We start from the raw sequence: 23915 nt of genomic DNA on the forward strand, positions 1-23915 counted from the left end.
AATTTTGAACCCCTATTACTCTCACTCCGCCAGAAAACAAGAATCAGCATTAGAGAATAAAGACCCCGTCGACTTTTGACCATGAAGCTGGCAAGACCAGACTCCCACTTCCAAGAGCACAAACGCACTCAGGCAGCGCTGAGCACACAGCAGCACGGAGCTGAATTTTCCCAACAGGTTGCGAGCGGCGAGAGGGGGCTCTTGTAGCTGCGCCCCTCGCCCGAGGCACGGTTTCGGAAACAGATCTGTACCGCGGGCCACGCGGCAGGCTGAGGTTAAAAACCAGCTGCAGGGTCCCAACCGAGTGCTGCCAAACTTGGGGACAGAACGGGTGATGCACAGAGACATTAAGGCCATGGGTTCTCTCACTGGTCCTAATAACTCAGTACAATCTGTTGGTCTCACCTCTGCACACCGGCCTGTGGTCGCTCCACGCAACAATCATGTCGCTCACTCTCTTACAGGTGATGCTTTTGGACCCCTGTAAGTCGTAGCCCTCGTTACAGGCGAACTGGATGCTGGAGCCCAGCCTAGCAGACAGAACAAAGGGGGAGGTTAGCAACCGAGACGCTTCTGCAGCAACAGGTTTGCCACTTACTTTTTCCTGTCCCAGTGATTCTCCGAATTGTGAACAGAGAGGGTTCGCTGGCCCTCCAGGCAACAGCAGAAACGAATGCGGGGCAAGCTGCTGCCTCTCGCATTTGCTTGTGCTGGGCGCTCTTCGCCTGAGGGGGTGACAGTCCGAGACCGGACTTGAGTCTTTCAGCGCAACTTCAGCGGGAATTTTATTCAGTGCGGGAGCACAGACTCAGCCCCGAGAGATGACATGCTCAGCATCTTATAAAGAAAGAACCCAACCCATTATCTACTACTGAAAGATTTCTTCCTTATTCTATCACTTTGGATTCAGGTCCTTTGCTGCTTTAAGCCAATGCTGCCTTATTCACTGAAGTGACACGGTGCCGGTTTACAGCAGCTGAGAACTTATCCTATGGCATTCAGGGACTATTGGGAATTCCTTTTTCTCCACCCTCACCTCTCCGATCCACTTTCTGGATTTCAGGAGAATTTGATAGACTCGGGTTAAACTGAAAGACACTTTCAGTGAACAAACCAGCCATCGACAGCAAAGTAAGATTAAATATTGATTCACTATTGCTAACAGCAGGCTGCTTCATTCCTGCACACTTCAAATGAACGCTAGCAACTACACGGGAATAACAGCATTGTTTTAAACTTTGTAAGAAAATAATTATCTAGCACCACATACGCTTATTGACAAAGAACTGTACTAGTGCTGTGGGAAGTCACCTCAAATTCACTAGGGGCAGGGCCATGCTGTGACTTAAGCTAATTTGAGAAGCAATTTTTTTGCTGTTTAAGACGGTTCTTTCTGCACTTAACTGGAGGGGGGAATGACAACAAACATTGATTATACAAGCCTGGCTAAACGCCCGTATTGTGAAAAGAGAAATACTCTGAAAGAGAGATCATTACAGATCCTCATCTGGGACACGGTCTCCCAAACGCACGTGCACATTTATACACACTCGTTCTACATCACTAGTCTCAGCAAGCTTTTCAGACGTAATACATTTAGAGGTGTGCAGATGGTCTCTAAAAACAGACTACGTAATGCCAAGGAGCACACACAATGGATACCGACAGTAGCTCTGCAGCATGCATAAACACACACATAAAAGATTCTTACCTAAAATCGTTGCCTATTCTTTTGCCTCTCTCTGGAATCCCAGGGTCTGGACACATATTATGTCCCTGGGACACACCAACCTGAGTTACTACAAAGCAAAAACAGCACATACAGAGACAGAATAGCAAAAGAAACATTCTTTCATCAACTGTCTTGGTGGATGTGGAGAGAAAAATGGCAATTGGTAGCTCGAGAACCTGAACGTGTTCCATTTTGTTTAGAGAAAAACAGCTTTGGAAACAAATAACAGGAATAATTTCAGCTCAGTTTATACGCCAAAGTGTTTTCTAGGAAATGCCAGCTAGGGACGCAGTTTTCCCTCCGTTCCACTACAGAAGGACCTCTGAAAAGAGTTTTTCATTCTGCAAAATTACATCAATTAAACAGCCCATTTCCAAAGCCTGTGATTAAAATGGCCACCTGTGTCACGACAAGGTGACACCTACCACCCCTCCAAACCGTCCGAGTGGTGCCAGGGAAAGAAAACAACGCAATGAGAAGGTAGGTACATGATACCAGGGGAAAAACCAAGCACAGAACAAAAGGGAGAAAGGAGAAGGAAATGCAAGTCTAGCATTTTAAAGCAAGTAATTTAGTTTGAATATGAAAAATTTTATGGAGCAACCTTAATGTAACTACCAACAAACATGAAATCTATGAAGTGGTGATCAGCACTGAATAAACGCCTTCAAACGTCATTCTCTATCTCCCCATTTCCACCTTCCCCCTCCAGCCTGTCGAATGGCGCAAACAAGCATTCAAGCATTGACTTGGGGCGGGTAGAACCTGGGTGGCTCCCGACAAGGATGAGATGAGATCTGGCAATATACTGATTTCAATTCTGAATTCCAGCAACTACCAAAATGTGTGATAATATGGGACAAAGGGGTGATTTTGTCAGAGTTGCAGAGGTTTATTTGACTCAGTTTTCTCGCACCGCTCAAGGAAAGACACAAGAAAATGCAACGCTTCTTGGGAATGATGTTGAAGCAGCAAAGCATGAATCTTAATCAAGCGTGGTTTCATTCTACCTCTGCCTATCACTAAAGGAAAAAAAAATCTTAATTACACTTCAGAACGTACTGTGTTAGCACAGTGCCCCAAAGACCACTGCCAAATGGATGATAGTGCGGTGATAAAAGCATGTTTCTCACACCAGACTTGTTGACTCAGCAATTTGAGATCCACATGGCACCAAACACAGTGAAAGATATGGAGGCGCATGCATGTAAATATTGACATAGGAAGGTAAGCACATGGAGTGTGCACACATACACAGACTGCCCAGCATGAATGCACAAAAAGGCAAGAACAAATATGGTAATTATTCACTGGTTAATTACACCTTGCGTAGTCAGGCACTACAGCTGGAAGATACAAGGCTGTACCTAAAAGGACGGAAGGATCACTGCTCCCACCGGCGCGGGGCTTTCCTCCCAGCGTCTACACCTAACTGCTGGCTACCTACGGACAACACCACAGCTTCTGACCTCCTCCTCAGCTCTAGGCACTAACACCTCATCCCGTCCTCTTCAACTTTGAAGATTTTGGAAGGGCCTTCGTCTCTCCTGGCTTCCCTTTCCACCCCACCGTGCCGGAGCCAACCCCCTGCAGCGAGCACAGCTGCTGGACCCAGCGGGATGGGGCCGGGGCTGTCCCTGCCCTCCCGCTCCGGCACAGCTGCTGCACAGGGCTCGGTGCTTTGGCGTGATGCTTTGGTGCTCCAGAGCCTCCTCCACGTGTTGGAGGGCAAAAGAGGAAGCGAGGTACGGCTTTATAGGAAACAGGCTCCTGCGAGATGGCTTCCCCTCTTTTGCATATTCATAGCCTCACGGTAAGCTCAGTCACGTGGACCAGGAGACACCAGCAAGAGCCAGAAGCATGAAAGCAGCACATGGTCTGTTTTGATGGCTGCGTTTTGTAGCTACAAAGCTTTGCTGCCACCTTTCACAGATTCTGATCGTACACCAGAGTCAGAAGGAAGGGAGCCTCTGCCCACAGCACGGATTCATCTCTGGTATTTTCAGCAACCGTGCCCTGATAACTGAAGCAGCCATGACAAATCCCTGCTCCAGGAGTGGGTATCTCTAGCAGGTCTCAGAGATGCAAACTAATTTGGCGATCCTTCTGCAAATGAAATCACCAGCTTCACCAGCCCTTCTGCTAGTGCTTTAAATGGTACGCTGCTTCTGAGAAATGAAAGGTCGGCTGAACAAAGTACACAGGTGACACCATCTTCCTGCGCGTTCTTCAATCACTGCCTACACAAACAGGATGACTGCATGCAGGTATCTCCAAAGTAGCACTTAGGACAGAGTGTACAAACGAGGCTTGTACATCACAAGTTCACAGGTATTTAAGAGCTAAGATTTCTCATCTTAACTGCTCTACCTTCTCCAGAGTAAAACCGCACTGAGATATGCCTATAAGGTACACACGCACGAACACAGCTTTACAGACACGTCCGCATTCGAACACCTGTATGCTCTTCCTCGCAGAGCAGATTACCAGATAGCCTTTGCACAGGAAATTCTTTCTGCCGTGGTCAAAAGACTATCCAGACATCATCTTTCATGCCCATGTTAGTTACCCTGCACTGGTATCACACCCATTTGTGACGTCCCACATCAGATGGCAGCAAACCTTGAAGCCTCCAATTCAAAGCTTCAGGAAGAAGCAAAACCAGCAAAACCCCCAGGCACCGGCGGGCAGGCTGTTGGTTATCAATCACATTTCTGAAGACTACAACCAGTTCTTCTCTTGTTAGCTAGCATTTTATCAATATCTGTGTAACACACGTAGATAAACCAGAGAACAGGTAAGATAAAACAGAGCAAGAGGGGAAGAAAAGATATCTCCGTATCATGACAGTTGGGACATTTTACTTGTAAATGTGAAGGAGAGCAAAAGAAAAGGAGAGGATGGATTAGATGGTCACTTACAGAAACTCGTGTTCTATGTTTTGTTTTAAACACGCACACATGAACATAACTAAACTAAAGGTTATAAACCATATTTGTTATGCTGAGAACTTGCTGTCAGTACTGTGTTCATCTTCCTGAAAGTGTGACTGATCTATGCCTGGGCTGTAGCACGCCAAGATGGATTCTTCAAGGTTACTAGGAAAACAATAGATCTTAAAAAACAGTGATGAACTGTTCAATTTCTACATTATAGGCTCAAGGATTCTCTCCCCCAAATCACAGAACTAGTCTTCCACCCCTTCATTCTCCTTTTTTCAACGACTTCCTTCTCATCATCTATTCAACAGCCAGTTACAATCGCTTTGTTTGCCACAGCAATTTACTCCATCTGTTAAAAGAACAGAGAACCTTCTCTGTATCTCCCCATGTTAATAAAGAAAGTTCACTGATAGATTCCCAAGGGACAATTTTTTATTGAATTTAAGAATGTAAAATATGAACTACAAAACAAAGCAGCATTTAAAAAGGTTTTACAAAGACTCAACGCTTCTCAGCATGAGAAATACAGTGAAAGCAAGTGAGCTGCTACTGGCATGGGGAGGGAAGGACTGTAGCAGTACTTAGTTGTTTTAAAAAGGTTATCTTTATGATCGCACTAAGGCTTGCAGTTACTCCATGCAACCATCTGGTCAGGTTAACAGGTTACAAAATTCAGTCCTAAAAGCAGGAGAGCTGACCTACTGATGGCGTGCTCACCCCAAGGAAGCGCTCGCTGCCTTGCCGATCCAGGAAGGTCCTCCAGCACCCAGCAACCAAACGTTAAGCGTTTCCAGAACCTCGGTGCCGCTGATCCAGACGTTAAATACTCACGTGTCTAGCAATATGCAAGTGTGAAAGGGTACAGACTCGGGCTGTGAGGCCCTAACACTGGAGAAGACTACTTCCAGCTGGAAATTTTTTACTTGGGGAATTCTGAACCCGTATTTCACATCTTGTTGCTATCTCAGAACAGTTCAGAAGTATGCAAGTTCAAAAACACGTACAGACTTTCATATTTTAAAGACCATTTGCAAAGACTGTGTTTGCAGCATGCCCTACTTAAACCAAACACAGCTTTTCAAAGCTGTGTTGCCTTGTGCTAGAAACCCAAGGCTGGCTCCTCTGTTGCTCAACACTCGCTTTGTGCCGGTGCAGCACGGCAGGGACCCGCGTACACACATCGCACCTCAACACCTGATGCAGAAAGCAGGCTTGCTGCAACGCTGAATACATCTAGAAGCTTCTGTACACTTGGCCGAGACCTAAAACTGGTCAACACCTCCAAAATGACTGTGCATTTGTACATTTAAAATAGATTGACAAGTCTGAATATACGCAGAACTTGCGCTACTTCATACAATCCCTTCCAATAACATCCAGCAATGCATTTTCAGGTATGCCTCATGCGAAGGTCAGAAAAGCAACTCTGATGCTGTTTCGTAAAAGCAAAGTACCACGTTTTACCCACTGTGCGAACATGGAATATACACATTTACATACCGCATGCAGTAAAAAGAAATAATCTCCTAAATGCAATCTAAAATTTAAAACTACTTCTTATCTCTTATTCTCCAGAGCTGTATTATTTTTCCTCTGAAAATGATTAAAGCAAGATGTCCAATTAATTTTAGAGATGGTGAACAGTACGAGGCACTTGATTTCAATTTCAAATAAACACGTTTGACTGCAGCCGAACACAATTAGCACCTCCCCCCAAAATTCCGTATTTTTATATATTCTTTTTCTGAAATAGTACCAACAGCTGTTATGTGACTACATGTTGCCTTCACTCAGTCACATGAAACACACAGACTTTAATCTGGCCAGGCAGGGTCTGGCAGCTAATCACCGTGCCCATCCAGAACAGCAATCCTCCGAAAGACCCGCAGGGTACAGAGCACATAGCTGCAAGCTGCCGCGTGTGCCACGGGTTCTTCAAGGGAGGATTTTAGGACGGGTGCAAAGAGCACTAGGAAACATTGCTGGTAAGAAAGTCTTTGAAAATAAAGCATGGCATAGCTCTAGCTATTACCAAGAGACACAGGAATTTCTAAATTTCTGATATTCGAGCCAGATGAAATGAGAGCAACACTAGCAAACTTCACAGGTCTTTACTCAGCCTGTCGCGCCTGTGTAACTATCTCGATGCATACGCGGACCCATAGGCTCATGAAAGTTTGAGAGAAGAAGGGGCATGGCTCGCCATGCAAATCAAAAAAGCAAGGGGAAAGGAAGGTAACATTTTGGGCTCCATTTTCTGAAAACAAACCATTTTCTGGAGACATCTTCTCCGGAATCAGCATTTCTGAAGTTGAAAATTTACTGCAACAGCAGTGTGACAGCAGAAGGCTGTGCAAGATAGAGGTTAATCTGGGTTTACAATCCAGACCTTGCTGAGAGCAGTGCACATGGAAAGAGCTGCAGGCACAAGGGTTGTGGCAAGCACCATGCTGGTAACGGAAAGGAATTTGGGCCGCAGTACTATCACCATCTACATTATTACAGCTTAATAGCTTTCAGGCTAAGCTGCCTTCCCACGCTCTGTTTTGCCTTATCAAATATGACAAGATTAGCACTACACAAGATGCTGAATTGACAGCTTTGAAGACTGGAGCCTGCACTCCGCTGGGTGAGGATAAACCGGGCAGAGGCAACAAGAACTTCCTACACTTTTATCCTCAGAAGTGGAGCAGGGCTGGGACAGCGCAGGACACGCTAGAAAGGCTTTCCCTGCCAGCTGCGGTCTCTTACTCAGCCTTCAGCACCTTGCCCCAGAGCGCCCGGCAGGGACAGCGCTGGCAGCGGTCATTAGCAACACTCGTTAGCAACAGGTAATACTGCTACAGGGAAGCAGCCTAGGAGAAATGGGAATCCTACGTATTCTCAGTACCAGAATACTTACCTACAGTAAACTAATGGCTCCAAACCAGGCTAACGTTTTTCACTCGGTGAAGACTCCCTTCCCCACATTCCCCAATCTCCAAGACAGCAGATACCTCACTCCCAACACACCCTTCTGTCTCCAGCACCCACACAATCAAAGCTAGTGATATTTCCCAACAGAATTTCGTTCTCAGTTAAGTGAACTGACATGTTTAATACAATTAAATTCTTCTTGGCAAGAATTTATCATAGGACCAGGAACATCTTGCATACAGGGTTTTTCTTAAAATGGAATTCATTTTCTCTAAACATGCCCCACCATTTTCTGCTCTGGATATTTTGGGCAATTTACGTCCTGCTATTTAGTTACCTTGTTGGGCCTTGCTCCTGAAAAACTGGAGACTATAAGCAGTCTCCTGTGAGCCTAGACGTGAGCCATTTTCATTCAGACAGACAGCGAGTGATGTTTTAAATTCAGTTCATCCATTTTTCGTAACTGAATTTTGCATCCAAAATTCAGGCGAGTGAAACGTCCAAACGGTACCTCTTTGATGGGTGTAATGGACTATGCAACAAAATGAGCAATTATATCCTCTCCACTAAAAGCTATTTTAAGAAATGCTACATTCTGCTCCTATTTGAATTTATATAAAATATAAACTCAAGTTAATTCGGATCACTCCTGTTTAATCTTACAGTCCCCTTACGAGCCCAGTTGTCTCTCCAGAGTCATATGCATAAAGAAACTATGAGTCTTGCTTCTGATTTGAAAAGAACCTAATGTAAAGATGAATGGACCTAATGGATTCCCTTCCTGCAAGAGGAAAACACAGTAGTGACAAAGTGACATTCTGAGCACGCCTCTAACATATCAACCGCTAGATACACTGAAAGTAACTACTCGGGAGACCACAAAAATGAGTATTGTAAGTTCTTGTACAGCACTGGTATGCTTTTTCTGCAGGGACAATTAAATAAAACGCAGAGAAAAAGAGAGAGACTGCTATTGCCTCCGTAGATTTTTCTAATAGGTCTTTTTTGGTGCGGTTCCTTATCCCTACTTCGAATTTTACAACAGTAACATTAATTCAGTTTTCAAAATTGTTTACAGTTTGACACTTTGCACACTAAAAGACGACAGAAGTCATGAACCCCAGTCTGTCATTGAGCAGAAAGCATACAGTATATATTAAATGCACACACACCGATCCCCTCTAGTCCCACTTTTATCGAGTTAGTATATGCTTGTGAATAGAGCACTGGAAGGAAGTGATGCAGTAATGCAGAGGGAAAAAGAGGGAAAAGCATTAAAAAGTTTTAAGAGTGACAAAGTTTTAGAGATTACTGGAAAGTCAAATGAAATGTTCAAGGAGATCATTATACAAAGACAGCGTAAGGAGGAGCCAAAAAACTTACACACTGATGTCTTCTGGTTATTGTCCTTGCTGGGCATTAGCTTCACCCCTCTGGACTTCAGTTCGATTTGCTTTTTGACTACAGAGACAGATTTAAAACAAAGCAAGAGACAAGGACAAGATTTAGCTAAGCATTAGGGATTATTTAAAAAGAACGTGAAGCCACAGCTGTACACCACCCACAGCACAGGATACCCCGCATCTTCCCCTTACAGCTCCGACAACTTGTCCTGACCCCTCAAAACCGTCAGGGCCCCCTCTTCATTCACCTCGTTAGGCCTGGACTAGTGGCTTCGCGGGTCCGAGCCAAGCTGACCCAGCTGGAATATAAAAGTTGGGCACACAACCCCATCCCTCTGTAACCACACCATTTTGCTTAACATACTAAACATGGGAAACAGAGAAAAAGGAAGCTCTAAGAAACTTCAGGGGTCTCGAGAGTGAAATGCTGAGTTAGTTTCACCCAGTTCTACTGATGCAGTTATTCCATGAATACATTACGCAGCAAAGCCAGTCTCTGCTGCTATGGGAATACAGCACTCGAATGAACACCCCATCACCTAAAAATTGTACATGCTCTGCATAAATAGAAGACTCAAAAAGGCAGTTAAATCACAGAAAAAAGGGCCATATTAAACCCGTATTACTGGCAAAGAGAAGTACAAATTCACAGGCCCACTGCTGATAGCCACAGGCACATCAGCCGTGTCACCTGCGCGGTGACCCCCTGCCAGCGCTCCTGGCGTGACCGTTCCCCCCTGCTCTCACCACATCCAGAAGATGAGAAAACAGATGAGGGTGGCAACAAGATTCTATCCATGCCTCCCCAGGAGAGTCCCATCACTCCTCACAATATGAAAATTCCCCACATAAGTGAGCAGCTATTTGTTTTTATTAGCTGGATTTGGCTGTTGCTGAGGTTCTCTCTACACAAGAGGGTTTTGCACAAAACCCACGCTCTCAAAACCACCTGCACACCAGCAGAGAGAGACACAACAGCCTCCTGCACCATACACACAGATATTTTTTACTAACGCAGCAGAATTTTTACTGGCATATTTGACGTTAATGTGGTTAAGAATAACTTCACATCAGAAAGCATGATGTCCAAATCATTTTATAGGATCCTTTTTCTGATGCGCTAGTCCTTATCTATGGAGAAAAACAGTTCATCTTCCACTTCAAACTGTTCTTTTCTCGTTCTTTATCTTGTCATACTTTCATCCCTAAATTAGCACATTTCTAAGACAAAGTTGTCAAGAAAAATTACCAATAAAACTAACAAGTTTTTTTTAATCGTGCTTTTGTGGCTTAGAAAAAAAATAAATCTGTTTGCAGGAGCTTCAGACAGGGAGATGTCAAGCATTATTCCTTGAAGCTCACCTAGGGTAGTGCTTTTCTGAGCTACATGCCAGCTTGGCGCTTTTTGTTCATCGCTTGGTTACAGCTTTTTGCTTTCTCTTTAAATAAAACAGTTTTAACTTCAAACTGAGGTCCACATTAGCATAAAAAGTATTCATGAAGAAAAGCTTATGTTGTTCGTGTCTTTCTTACTAGTATTAGTATCTTTAATCTGTTGGGGGGGGTTGCTTTTTCTTTTTTTTAAGAGTGGAAAAATAATTAACAGTATGCTGCTTTCAAAGCAAATCTAACACACATTTGTTTCTTTTTTTACTGTATTTTACTGTAAATCCACTTGCAGATGCCCAAGGAGAACAGCCGGTCTCAGAAGGCCCCAAATGGCCACATACTCCTCCAGGTCACGGTATGGTAATTTTGGGATATTTGTAGTCTGACCTCAAGGTTTTTAACAAACCCACCGTATCAAGGGACCGAAGAAAGGACACAGGGCTACAAAAGCTAAAATTTCTGGGCAAGTCTGGAGCCTATTTCTGCCTCAACTCGAACAGCGACAGCTTTGGAACACAGACGAGAAATGGAAGGCTGCACCGAGGGCCAGAGCATGGCGGGGCTGCCTGCCAGGCCCTCCGGCTTGTGCGCAAGGGCCGCCAGCCAGCGGCCGCCGCAGCCGGGCTCCGCTCGGGGCAGCGGCAAACACCTTGCAGCGAAATCTAGCCAGGGAGCGGGAAGAGGCTACGGGGTCCCTCGCACAGGCACTCCACAGCCTTCTCGCTGCCTAACAGAGAGGGTCAGGCTACCGCCATGTTCTGTGCAAAGCCCCTGGCACCCTTCCGTCGAGCGCGGCGGGAGCAGCCGCCAGCCCGGCTGCACCCAGGTGAGTGCTGCTCCGGGGGGAAGCCGAACCCCTGCCTGCGGAGGCTGCCCTGCCCTCGCAGCCGCACCAGCCTGCCCGGCCCTGCCGCGGCCCTGGGCCGGACCCATCGGCACGCAGGCCAGCGCAGCCCCGGGGCTCCGCCGCCTCTTGCCGACGCCGTGGCGCTCGAACTGCCGTCGGGGTAGAGCACCGAGGAGCTCCTGTTCTGCTCATCCTCCGTAACGCCGCGGTTAAGGACACTCTGGCACTTTCCAAGCAAGTACAGGGATAACCTCACAGTCACAGCCCACGCTCCCTCTCAGTCAATAAAACACAGTCACGCCCAAGTACCTAAGACTAAATTTGAGCTATTGCAGGATGTACAATGGCTCATGACTCTGCAGTACCTAATTCATCGCTCTGTAAAGTGCTTTGGGGCACCATCAGTAAGAAAGCAGCTTTATAAAAATAATTTCCATTTTTATGCTCTCCGCAACTTCCCTTGCAAGTTACTTTATATACAGTTACCAGTGAATTTTCCTCCTAGCCACATGCAGAAAAGCACAGGTCTGTTGATTCCCACATGATAAAGTAAGCCTGTAGCCTTAAAGGACAAGCAAAGCTTCCCGACCCCCAGCGTATGCCCTACGCACGCGGTATGGATGCTGACACCGCGGGATGGGATGGATGGTGCATCCCTGGGAGGGGCAGCACTTCTCGTCAGGGCACGCTGACTGCTGACCTACAGCAACTCGCAGTGATTTCACAGGGCTGCTGAACACCCCCAAGTCAGCAGAAGGCAAGCGGGATGGAGAGTTCACGACTTCAACCCATCTGGGCCTTGCACACAACTGCAAATTTTTAGAAGGACACGCTAAATCAAAGGCTCACCCATATTCATTCCTGCCTTCCAGAATCCCGCTGACGGACAGAGCCCCCCTCCAAATTTGTGCGTAACAGAAAACCTAGCTCCAAAGCACCCAGCAGTAGTGAAAACAAGCAGCAGAAACCAGGCAGTCATTGCTAAGGAGCGATCCTAAACCACAGAGACTCAACTGCATTACCCATGAAGTATACATACTCCCCTAATTGCATCGTGTCTCTTTCAACAATAATTGATAGAGAGATCACTATAATACTCTCCTCTTAATCCTTCATTTTGTTTGTGACATGGAGACATAATGATAGAAGTGAAGCTTTACAAATTGCTCAGATTACAAGTCAGAATACAGTATCACTTGCTTTTAAAAAAATAAACAAATAAGAACAATTCTTCTACTCTATGCCCTCAAAATTCCAGTATATAAAAATCTGTTTTGTTTATAAATTTGAATGTGGAACAGTACTACAAAGGACTGTGTCAGGATAATTGGATGAACAGAAATTCCTCTGTTTTCTGTAGGGTTTTGCTGCTCACACGTATCTGATAGATCTAATGGAATACTCAGTGTCCTGTCAAATTTGAAAGGTGACATTACAAAGCTTTTCCAGCAAGCAGGCAGTCTGGGGTGTTTCTTTTAAACCGTTTCATGTTGCTCTAAACGAGAATTTAAGGAGACATTTATTTATTTTTAATTTTGAAACCAGCATTTCAGCAAAAGTCTGTTCCATGAACCTGTGTTCCCCTGGCTGGGGGACTGCTATTACAGACTTGCCCGAATCTCTTTTCCTCCTGCTGGGGTGTTTTAGTATTACCTGGCATACTACGGCAGGTTGCTTACAGGGACTCTTACTCGAGCTGGAGGTGAAGAGAAACACCCTCAAATGCAACCATTTTGAAACGGCTCATTTACGCCCTCCGCTAGCTAGCCTAAGCAACGGTTCTGTAGGAATCGGAGCCTGCAACGAGCACCAGGATCTTCCTGTCTTTGCCTCTGTCTCCGGATTACCCAGGAGACTCAAGAGGTTGCACAGCATAAGCTATAACCCCCTTGCAGCTCAAAGGTGCGATCCAAGAAGATTAGCAGATCTGTCAAAAATTAAGCATATATATTTATAGATACATAAATATCCTTAAAAGCCATTTATGTGGTGCAGCATGTGCAACAGATAGTTCATCAGACCATTATTAAAGCACTGTGCTAAGGGCTGAAACTCGCCCGCATTTATCTTTCTACCTGAGGGTGGAGGACAGAAGGGGAAGGGAATGGGGCGGGGAGATCAATAGAAGATGCAATTATGTGTAGGTAACAACCAGCTAAAAAGCAATTTGGGATCCAACTTATATAATAAAATATGTGGAGAGATGGACTAGACCAGCCAGAGCATTATTTAGATCTGTTTAGCATCGTTTTAATTCAGCAGCTTTTTCATTACCTCATTTACAGCACCTGATGGCTACGCTGACCGAGGGGGTGACGGGGTACCTGGCTGCGCCCTCACCTGTCCCAAGTAAGGCACTTCCAGCTTATTTTCTTACCACCCGCAGGTACACGGCACCTTTTGGGGAAGGAAGGCAGAAGGAGTGGGAGGAAGATAAAAAGATCGATGCACCAATTTCTCTACAGTCCCTTTTACAGGGTGTGGGGAAAACAGTATTTGCAAGAATGCAAGATTCACCTTACATAAAAGGGAAAAGGAAAGGGAAAAATATTTTAACTCTCCCTGGAAGGAAACAAGTTTACTGTATTCAGCAAAGAAAACCTGTATGCAGGCTGATTATATCTAACCTTGCTTTTACATTCATAAAGAGATTTCCAAATTAGGGAATGGATTAGAAAGAGCTGAAATAGAACACACAAAGAAGGCGTTCTGCTAAAACTAAGTACCAACATTAAACAAGCTAGAAAGGAAGTTATTTTCTTATAGATTATCAGCAAAGCCAGATACTGTCTCAAAGGACATAGGATGTTAATAAATGATGTATATACATGTCTTTGGAAAACAGACAACAAATTAGATTCATCCTAATCCTCTCTTCCTTCTCTTGGACAATCCTGGGGTCTGCTTCATCTCTACTGCTGAAAAACACATTTCAGTTGCTCTACTTCATATAGCATTATATATCCTATTTTATATGTATTTATTTATCTCCATTAAAATACTTATGTTCAAACACAATTACATTACTATGAAAAGGGTTACACTGAGTTTTTTTGAAGTTGCATTGGCATCTTTAATGTTCTATGGACACAGGTTCCATTGACTGCAAATATCCTGCCTTTATACCTGGGGGTTTTTTGTTTGTTTTGCTTGTTGTTTTGTTTTGAAGTACTGAAATCTTCCCTATCAGATGGAAAGAACCAGACAAACTCCACAAAAACCAGCAAGTGCGTGAAGAACGAGTGTCAGATCCCCTGGCCAGCTAGACAGAGGTCCTGCTTCACTGCCATTTCAAGAGCTCATCTTTTAAACACTCAATACACAAAAGCACAGTTCATTATATCTAACAAAACAGTTTCCAAGGAGTGTGCTAGATTAGAACCCCCTGACATTTATCTAATCAGAGGAAATTATAACATTAATCTTTACTTTTCTATTTAAGAAAAAAGGATGATTCAGACAGGTGTTTTAATAGAATGCAGCAATCATGACAGCTAAGGAAAATGTCATATCAAAAGCCATCAGCTGCATGCAGTGGTTTGTGTCATACAGAAAAAACACAGATTTTTTTTCTTGTAATTTAAAGTAATTTTTATGTTAAAGGAAAGCAAGGAAGTTAAATAAGATTGGTGATTCATAAAGCAAAGCCCACACGGAGGCCATGACAACACTGCTAAGGCTGAACAACAGGGCAAGTCCGCAGATTTATCGAAGGAAACTCCTCTCCCTTTCACTTTGTTCCTGTTAGTCTAGGGCTACGGTACTTCTTCCCAAAGTCCTACTTCTCCCTTTTGAGGAAAGCTACTGAACTACACTGACACAAACCTCTGGAAGGTGGACAAGGAACTGGATGTCATTCCTGCTGCTTCCCTGCTTCGTTATCCCTGTCCCTCCCTGACCCTGCCTCCAGAGCCGGCTGCCTGGAGCAATGCTACACCACTGCAGCCACAAAGTCCTTCCAAATCCTCAGAGAGGATGGTGTAAAACATTTCCATGGAATCCACGCAAACCCACCTGCTTTGGTGACCGTTCGGTCCCAACCAGGATGCGCTGAACCGCAGTTAGCCACGGCTGCCTACAAAACTCAGAACACAACAGCATCTTTTCTCTGCTTGACTCGTGCGCTAAAGCATTTCCTCTTCCTGAATCCCAATCCTGAAATCCATCCTTCGAGAGATGACCAGTAAATCCAGGACAGCTTACACCTCACCCAGACGGGCTCGGAGTCCCTGCGGGACTCCAGACTGCCCTTCGCCTGCGGGCACCCTGCCCGTACTGCCGTGTCCCAGGCGGCACGCTCTGCAGAACTGCCGGTAAAGGAACACCCGCTGACAAAGCACACACTGCAAATTCATTTTCCCCGTAGCTCACGGGTGTTTGTACTCCCAACAACGGCCAGCAGTCGCTCTCCACACAGCAATGCCTGGATACCCAGCTGGAACAGAACGTTAACGAGATGCAGAAGGATCAGGCAGGAAGTTAGTTGCAGATTCCTAGGGGAAAAAAAGGTTGGCGAAACACACACTGTGAAGAGCAAGATGGGGCAGTAAACATTTACCTTGATATTGGGCACTGAACCCTTTCTGCCTGTGGTTGCCATCTGATGTGAAGTGCAGCCGCAGCCAATTTTTACTGCTGATAACCGGGGCAGGCAAATTCGTTCCAGTAAACCTGCAAGAAACCAACCAATAACAGCCAAACGTTATTCTGACTGCGAACTATACCCCAAATACCTGTCCTTCAGGTAATCCTCCTCCTCCATGAATACAGGAAATCCTCAAGGAGCACCATATGCCCAAAGGAAGCGCCCCGTACACCCCACGGCCGCTGATACGCCCGCATTCCTTGGCGTGCCTTCCCAGCTGATGGCTACACTTCGCAATTGCGGGGCTCCCATTCCCTCCTCCCAAGGCAAAGGGCGGGGGGCTGCGCCGGGTACTCCCAGTGTCGGTGGCACCAGACAAACGGAGCGGGTCCGGCCGGACCGCCCAGAGGCTCCAGTCTTCCGCACCGCAACAAGTGAGCGGAAGGCGCAGAACAGCTCTGAACCAGGAGCTCTACGCCTTCCCGGCCTGGCAGAGCCTCGCAGCTCTGTCACCTTCTGAACCCTATCGGTACCACGCAGGTGACACGCAGCCACCTCCGGGACACGCTACACCCAGGTATGCACGAGCAGCTTGACTCTCAAGCTTATTAGTTCCTGTCTTCATATTTAGTTAACTCCGCGAAAAAAAAAGAAGTATGTTTATTTTAACCAGGGAAGAGAAAGGACTGCAATAATGATTTCCTTTTCCCGGAAACAGCCAGCAAGCAGCAATCATTTATGATGTATCTCAACCTGGAGAAGATCACAGCCACCAAACATGAGATAGAAAGCTCCACAGCCCATGAGCAGTCCTGCAGCAACTGTTCTCTTCATACCTCTTAATGATTTTTTTTTCTTTTTTAAAGTATTATGCTGTTTGCTTTATTAAACCCCAGATCATAATTCTTGGCTGAGTTGTCACATGTCAAGTCTTAGTCCGGAACAATGTTTACCTAAGTCACAGCACCCTTGAATTGAGGTATATAATGGTGACATTAACCACGGTCAGGAGAACAACACTACCATGACAAAAGCTATTATGGAATCCTATTATTGTTAATGAAAGCCCATTTAATTTTTAATAACAGACTGTCACCTATTTAAAAGTTATTGGCATTCCAATACCTATGCTTTTTTAGATGAAGGTACAAAGATCCTGGAAACCTATTCCATTCAAAAGGATACTTCAGATTTTATTACTACACATTTTCAACCGCAGAACTGATAGCCCAGAAAATATTTTAAAAGTCCTTCACTCAACTAGCACCTCCCAAGGTGAACTTACCTGTTTCTAAGGCAAACAGTAGGAGGCCAGGATGGTACTTGGCAGCGTATTTATTAATGGTGGATGAACCGCAGTGTAATCCTGCTCCACTTGTTAAGGATGATTATGCCGCATAACTAATGCATCTCTGCCACCTACAGTACAGACTTTAAACCCTGTATTATCTTGTGGCTGAATTCTGCATAATTGTGAAGCATGACTGAAAACATTCTTTACACTACAAAATTGTTTAAGATTGTTCCTGATCATTTCTCTATTGATTATTTTCATCTCAATTTTGCAGACCCTTTTGAATTACAAGGTGTTATAAAAATGTATTCTATATGGCATTCTGCCATCCTTGGATAACTCAGACAGCTGAACCGATTTCATTTGAATTTTTTTTTCAAATAACTAAGTTCAAACAAACATATTTTGGGCTGAGATCAAACATGGAATGCCTAAAACCAATTCTGAGAAAGTTACTATGGCTGGTTGTTATGACAACATGTTTAAACTTAATACTCTTACCCCCAACGGCTATTTTATTACTCATTCTGAATCAATAGTCAAACTTCTCATAAATAATCTTTAGGTATGCAGAGCCAAATTTTACTTTCATAACTGTGGAGAGCCGAGTAATTCAATTGCCTGATATAAGAACTAGAGAACAATAAAATTAACCTGCCTGAAAGAGGCAGAATTTCACTCTCCTGTCCCCAGTCCCACTTTTTTTTTTTTTTCATATGCATATCTTTGAGAAGTGGATTCATTAGCCTGCAGACTAGTAATCTACTTACACATACATTTCATTTTAGGTACGTGAATAGTCCACTCAAATTCCAAGGATCCCGCATACATGAAGTGCTAGAATTCTACTAGCTGAGTGTATTAACACTTTGAAAATCAATTAGAAAAATTAATGGATTGCACTTCTTGCTACCTTTGCAATAACATAAATAATTACTGAAGGCAAAAGCAGGAGTATAGAAAAATAATCAATCATAACCACAGTGCTTTATACCCACTTTGCACTGCTATAAAGAAATACAGAAGATTTAGGGTGAAGGAAAATGGTTCCCTGAATTTCCTGCATGGAAATTTTCATCAGCACCATATGTCATTTGCTTAAGACATTGACAGCTTTTTGAAAGGACTAAATCAGCCAAGAAATCACTATCAGGTCCTCATTTCCATATACACCACTGCTCAAACTCTCAGCATGCAAAAAGACTGTATTCTCAAGGGCTCTAGTCTAACACTCCCTTTTTTTCCTTTTTATCTTCCTAACCCTTTTATTTCTGAAGTTAGGCAGCTCGCTGTCAAAGTCAAGTTGCAGGCTGCGATATTCGGAGCTAGTTTAGATCCCAGGTCCTGCTGGCCATCAGCACCCGACGCAGGTTTTTGCGCTGAAGGAACAGCTAAGACCCACCAACAACCATGGCAAAGAGGAAGAAGCTGCTCCCTTTCCACACCCCCCAGGCTAAATCAAAACATCCCAGCAGCAGAGCATCTTTGCTGAGTGTCAGGAATCCTAATGGAATCACTGGGACAAGCTCGTGGAAACGCACCACACAACATGTGGAAGCGTGGGGTTTGTGGTTTGTTGTTGGTTTTTGGGTTTGGTTTTTTTGTTTGTTTGTTTGTTTTTTTATTTTATTCCAGTTAATAGAAAATAAAGGCCTTACTTTTTGATTAGCTTTAATTGCTTGCAGAGATACAACTCGGGGCTCTTCACTGAGCCCCAAGCCCTCTCATATACCCCAAGGAGGGAAATCTCTATACAATGGAAAAGGAATATTTACTCTGTGAATGCTATTGTTCCTCCCAGCCCCACGGCAGTTGTAAACCTACACAGTGGAGCACCTAACGGAGGAAAAACCCAACCACCCTTTCTTCAGTGCTGAAGGCGGGAATATGCTAGAAGGTGCAGACTTTAATCCCAAAGCTGCACCTTCTCCTGTTCCGCAGGACTCAGCCAGCAGGCAGGCCACCTCACACAACCCGAGAAAGAGCATCCCAGTCTGCCAATTCCTCCTCCCCAGCTGCCACCACCGAGTCCACAGGCAGACAATTTCAGGATGAAGGGTTCCCTCCCACTGAAATGCGTATTGCCCAGCACCGAACCGGATGGGTCAGGGGCAGAAATGCTCTGATGGATAAGAAATAACATGGCTAGAGCTACGCATTTAATGGAAAACATCATGCTCACCTGCAGTTAACTACTAGCTTTTCACCATAAGGCTCCCACAGGTTTAAAATAATCATTAGGAAGCATTAATGGTTAATTGATAATGGAATATTTAATTACAGATAAACACAGTTGAACTGAAGCAGCTGCATGGTCTTTGAATGCAAATGCCCCGGCTGCTGTTGCTGAATCTCAAATGAAATGGGAAGGATGCTCAGCAGGCAAGAGTCAACAGCAATCACAAAAGCCAGAGAAACACCCCAAGTCTCCTGCAGGAGCTACCACCGACTTGTCTGCGCAAGGGGATAACGCCAGGCAGCACCAATTAGCACTGCTAAGCCCACGGGCAGACCGACAGCAGCCTAAGACAAAAAGGCAGACGAGAAAGGCTGCGACGAGCTCTTGGAGAGGATGCTGACTGCACTGTGACACGGAGTACACAATGTTTGCACTGCCAACTTCTCAAGGTCATGTTTTTTTTCTTTATAAACCCAACGCTGTCTTCGAGAAAAAGGAGGAGCTACATTACAGAGTCATAGAAAGGCACAGAGCTAATTAAAAGAAGCTGAAACTCCTTTCCACATTCCCCAGCATACTTTTGTACTACATTATGTGCTCTGAATTTTCAACGCCTACCATTAGCCCAATAAATGACTGAATTTCTAATAGTCCAGTGAGTCATGTAAACAAAAGCCCTTCTATTTTGGACCTCTGCCACTATATTTTTCAATATTCCAGTCTTTTCTTTCTTTTTTTCCCTTTTTTTTCAAATAAGTCTATGAGCAATTTGCAAAACTTTTCAAGCCTCTATGTCTCTACGTCCATTTCCCCCCTCCTCCCCTTTCTTGCTTCCATCATCAGGAGATATGAATCACTTGAATAAATATTCAGCTTCCTGAATATGGCAACGTGTTAACCAAAATCTAAGGCCTTGGAATGACTAAACAGCAGTGTAAGAACTGTTTTTAAAGTAAAATCAATAATCATTACTCACTGATGGGAATTCGGTACCCATTTTGTATTAAACATCTTTTTAATCCTGGAGTCACTTGGAGAAAGAGATGAACTGAGCTTCCACCCAAAAATTTAATTTCCACTGCTTCGCCTTTTTGAGTCTGAGGGCGACCAGAGAGGATGCTGAGGCCAGGAAGGCTGGGTGAGAAACAGGCTCTTTCCTCTGTCTCCTTGGCCCGGGGACAGAAAATTGCAAGAACAGCCTTTCTCTGAACGTCATTTCACCCGTCTTCAGCCGAGTCCCACAAGGACTGTGTTTTTGGACACTTTGGCTTGTGCTCTACCCATGAGAGGTCCTTGAAAGCAAAAGTTACCCTTTGAAACACACTGAACACTTTGCATGAGAAAGAACCTGCTAGATGATGCCTAACAGTTCAGGCCCTGTAAGATATTGAATAAATCTGATCAAGTTTCAAGTGTCTTCAACACCACCGTCAAGCAACCAGCACACAGAAATCAGTGCTCGGAAAACACAGGAACTCTTGCAATTGCAGAGCATTTGACAGCCTCAGAAAAACTTCAGTGGTAGTGAGGATTTTAAATTTTTTTTTTTCTTGATGTCTAAGCCTGACTTATCTTCTGCAATTTAAGCTCATCCTATGCACAGTGGATAGAAGAGATTTTAGCTCTTTACATGGCAGTCCTTTGCGATACGAGACATCAAATCCAGCGCGCACGCAGGGAGCTTTGAGGACAGCAGGCTCCTGGCTCCCCTCCGCCGTCTCCACAGGTAAATACTCCAGAACAACGGGAAGAGCGAACTTCTGTCCTGCTCCCACGCAGACAGAAGTCTTTGAATGCGAACAACCAGTTTAATCTTAGCTCTTCTCTGAACGAAGAGGAGAAGCACTGCTCTAGGGGCAGCTGGGTCATTCTGTGGTTGACCAAGGTCAGTGGAACAGTTTGTTTACTCACATGTGCGATCAGGATGCAAGCCCCAGCTGTTTGTTGTATCAACACGGCAGAGAGAACTACCTTAGGGGAGGCCCAGCATACACAGAAGACAAGAATTCCCATTGCAATCACAAGTTTTAAAAGAGCTAGAGAGAAACAGGAGCGTGCCAGGCACTTTTCACCATTTCCAAGCAGATTCATCTGCTGTGGAAACAGGCCTGCGGCACTATGTGAAGGTTTCCTTCTGCCAGACCAGGTACTGCATTTCTTCACCTTTCTGACCACCTTAACTTCCAGGAAAAGAAACCAACCCACCCAAGAAACCAAAACCCCACAGGTACTCAGCTGTAACTCCCAACGTGCTCCTCCACCGCCGAGTCCATTATTCTTGCTCAATCAGAAGGACCTGCAGCATTTGCAGAGTTTCAGAATTCCACTCTGAATCCTCACCCTATCCCCAGGCCCCCACCCTGAATGCTGTCTGCAAGTTTAGATGGCCTGTGAAAAACGCATCTCAAGCAACTAATTTTATCCCAAATGCTTTCCAATATTGTTTTTAAACAGAGCATTAAGGCAGTTTTTTCTTAAGTGAAATTGAAGCCTCTGCGTTAAACGCAGCTCCTCCAGTACCTTTATTGCATTATACAGAAAGGTTAATGGTATCAAAACTCCTCTTTTGAGCAAAAGCAGTGAAGTGTGGTTTTCCTCCGCTACACTATTTTCTTTATATCTTTTCTTGTTCTGTATTTCACATTGGGTTCAGGCATTAAATGTTTATACCATTCACTCAGCTATTCCTCCCTTGGCACAATTAGTATTACTGTACATGGATGGCACTGATTAATCTGCATTCACACACCATTATCTATTTACAATCCCAATTCCGGCTTTAATTTGGTTCCATATGGAAAGAAAGAGCGAGCGGGGGGGGGGGGGGGATCAATACAATGTCAGAAACTGAACTAGAAGCACTGGAACCGTGGAAGGAAATATTTGCAGACAGAAGATCCAATTTCAACCACCCTGAAATTTGATTAGCATGAATTTGACCACAGTACTTCTTACAGAATACAATGAGCAATTGTGTGGATGCTACGCAAACTGACTGTAGGAGAGCGTGGAGTCGAAGGTCACAGCTAAAGGCAGGAACTCCACTTGAAATCACGCTACGTCAAGCGCGTTCCTTTGAGATAATGACTTTAAGCATGAACTTGGAGGTACGCATGCGCCCTGGTGCCGTCCAGAATCAGGATGTAGTCAAACACCAACTTCAGTGAGCCCAAAGAAGTAAGAGACAAAGGAACATCACTGGGGCTGCTTTTTTCTATGCTCTGGTTTATCTTGGAAGAGAGAGCAAGCTGAGCCTCCGAGAGAGGAGGTTACACTTCCAAGGTCACACCAAACCAGCTCAGGGCAGGGAGTTGCGCTCTTAGCTTTTAAGATTCAGAAAAAAATTTCCTGGGAACATTTAATAACCGGCACCGCTGAGACCTTCTCGGGACTCTGACTCAGCAATGGATTGTGTCAGACAGGCGATACGCGACTCGGAGGCTTCAATTCAGGCTGACCCCCTTTCGCAAGTACGTACAATCCCAAGCCTCTGCGTTTCACCATTCACGTTAAAGCAAATCTGGAATCAATGCCTCCCACTGTTCAGGATCCCGTCCAAGCGCAGCGAGACACACCTTGTGGGAGGCAGCAATCAGGGAAGAGACCAGGGAGCTGCCAGCCTGCGCGCGGCGTACGCTGCATACCCTCCTCCCTCGCGCTCGGCTAACCACAAATTCAACAGCGGTTCTGCAGCACTCTCCCTTGTCCAAGGGCTACCATGAATTCCACAGCGCTGCGTTTTCCAACAGCTTCGTAACTTTAGAATAAAGACTTTAACAGCAACTGCTCTTGGTTAGGGCCTGTCAGGCATCCACGAATCCTCGATTTGCACGGGCATGTCCAAGCACAAGCACCTGCAAGAGAACTGCAGCACTGCTACGCTGTTCACGCTCTCACTGAAAAGGACTCGGGATCAGCCTTTCGCTCCGTGCTCCTACAGCACTGTGCACCAGGCTCCTCAGGCCCCAGCTAGGATTTCCCAGCAGCAGAGTACAAGGCAACTCTTCACTTCATCTCTCTCTCCGCACCCCCTCGGCACACGCGTGTCTGTACCCACACGCCTGCCGATCCCCGGTAACACCGGCCAGCCTGGGACAGGCACCGGGTTCTCCTGGAGCCTCCAACACTTCGGGCCAACTTCCCCGATCCTGGACCTTCCCGGAGCACAGCTTCGCTTCTTCTTGCTGTGGCTGTACTTTAACACTAACCCCAAATGAGAGCCGCTTTAGTCAGTGTGGCTGGCTGCAAGAAGTGGAGGTGTCAGCAGCATTTCCATGGCAGGACAAAGCAGCCACAGGTTGAGGTTTCAGCAGCATTTCCATGGCAGGACAAAGCAGCCACAGGTTGAGGTTTCAGCAGCATTTCCATGGCAGGACAAAGCAGCCACAGGAAGCTTAACGCTACCTGACAGTCGCAGTCAACAGGAGATTTAGAAAGAAGAGCGTGCACTCCTGGAGCCTTAGCAGAACGAGAAAAACACACACAAACTTCTTAATTTTGGGGCTGTAGGCGCTCAGTTTCATCTCCTCACAGTCTTTACTACACTGAAGCATTCTGACTATTCAGAGATTAATTTTCGTTTCAGCACAACTAGGGGACACATTGCAGAAGCTCTTCATATCTCTGTG

At 45.1% G+C, this 23915-nt stretch overlaps 1 protein-coding gene across 1 annotated transcript in view; it reads right to left on the minus strand.

Moving 5' to 3' along the window:
* Positions 1-23915, minus strand: part of CSMD2 (CUB and Sushi multiple domains 2) — a 304278-nt gene that overhangs the window by 151320 nt on the left and 129043 nt on the right. Inside the window, exons 6-9 of the mRNA XM_075722124.1 lie at positions 15788-15900; positions 8974-9051; positions 1712-1799; positions 406-530 (exon numbers count right to left, since the gene is read on the minus strand). Coding sequence (XP_075578239.1) covers positions 406-530; positions 1712-1799; positions 8974-9051; positions 15788-15900 — 404 coding nt within the window. The remainder of the gene's footprint in view (positions 1-405; positions 531-1711; positions 1800-8973; positions 9052-15787; positions 15901-23915) is intronic.

This window comes from Pelecanus crispus, chromosome 16 (assembly GCF_030463565.1).
Source record: "Pelecanus crispus isolate bPelCri1 chromosome 16, bPelCri1.pri, whole genome shotgun sequence".
NCBI lineage: Eukaryota > Metazoa > Chordata > Aves > Pelecaniformes > Pelecanidae > Pelecanus > Pelecanus crispus.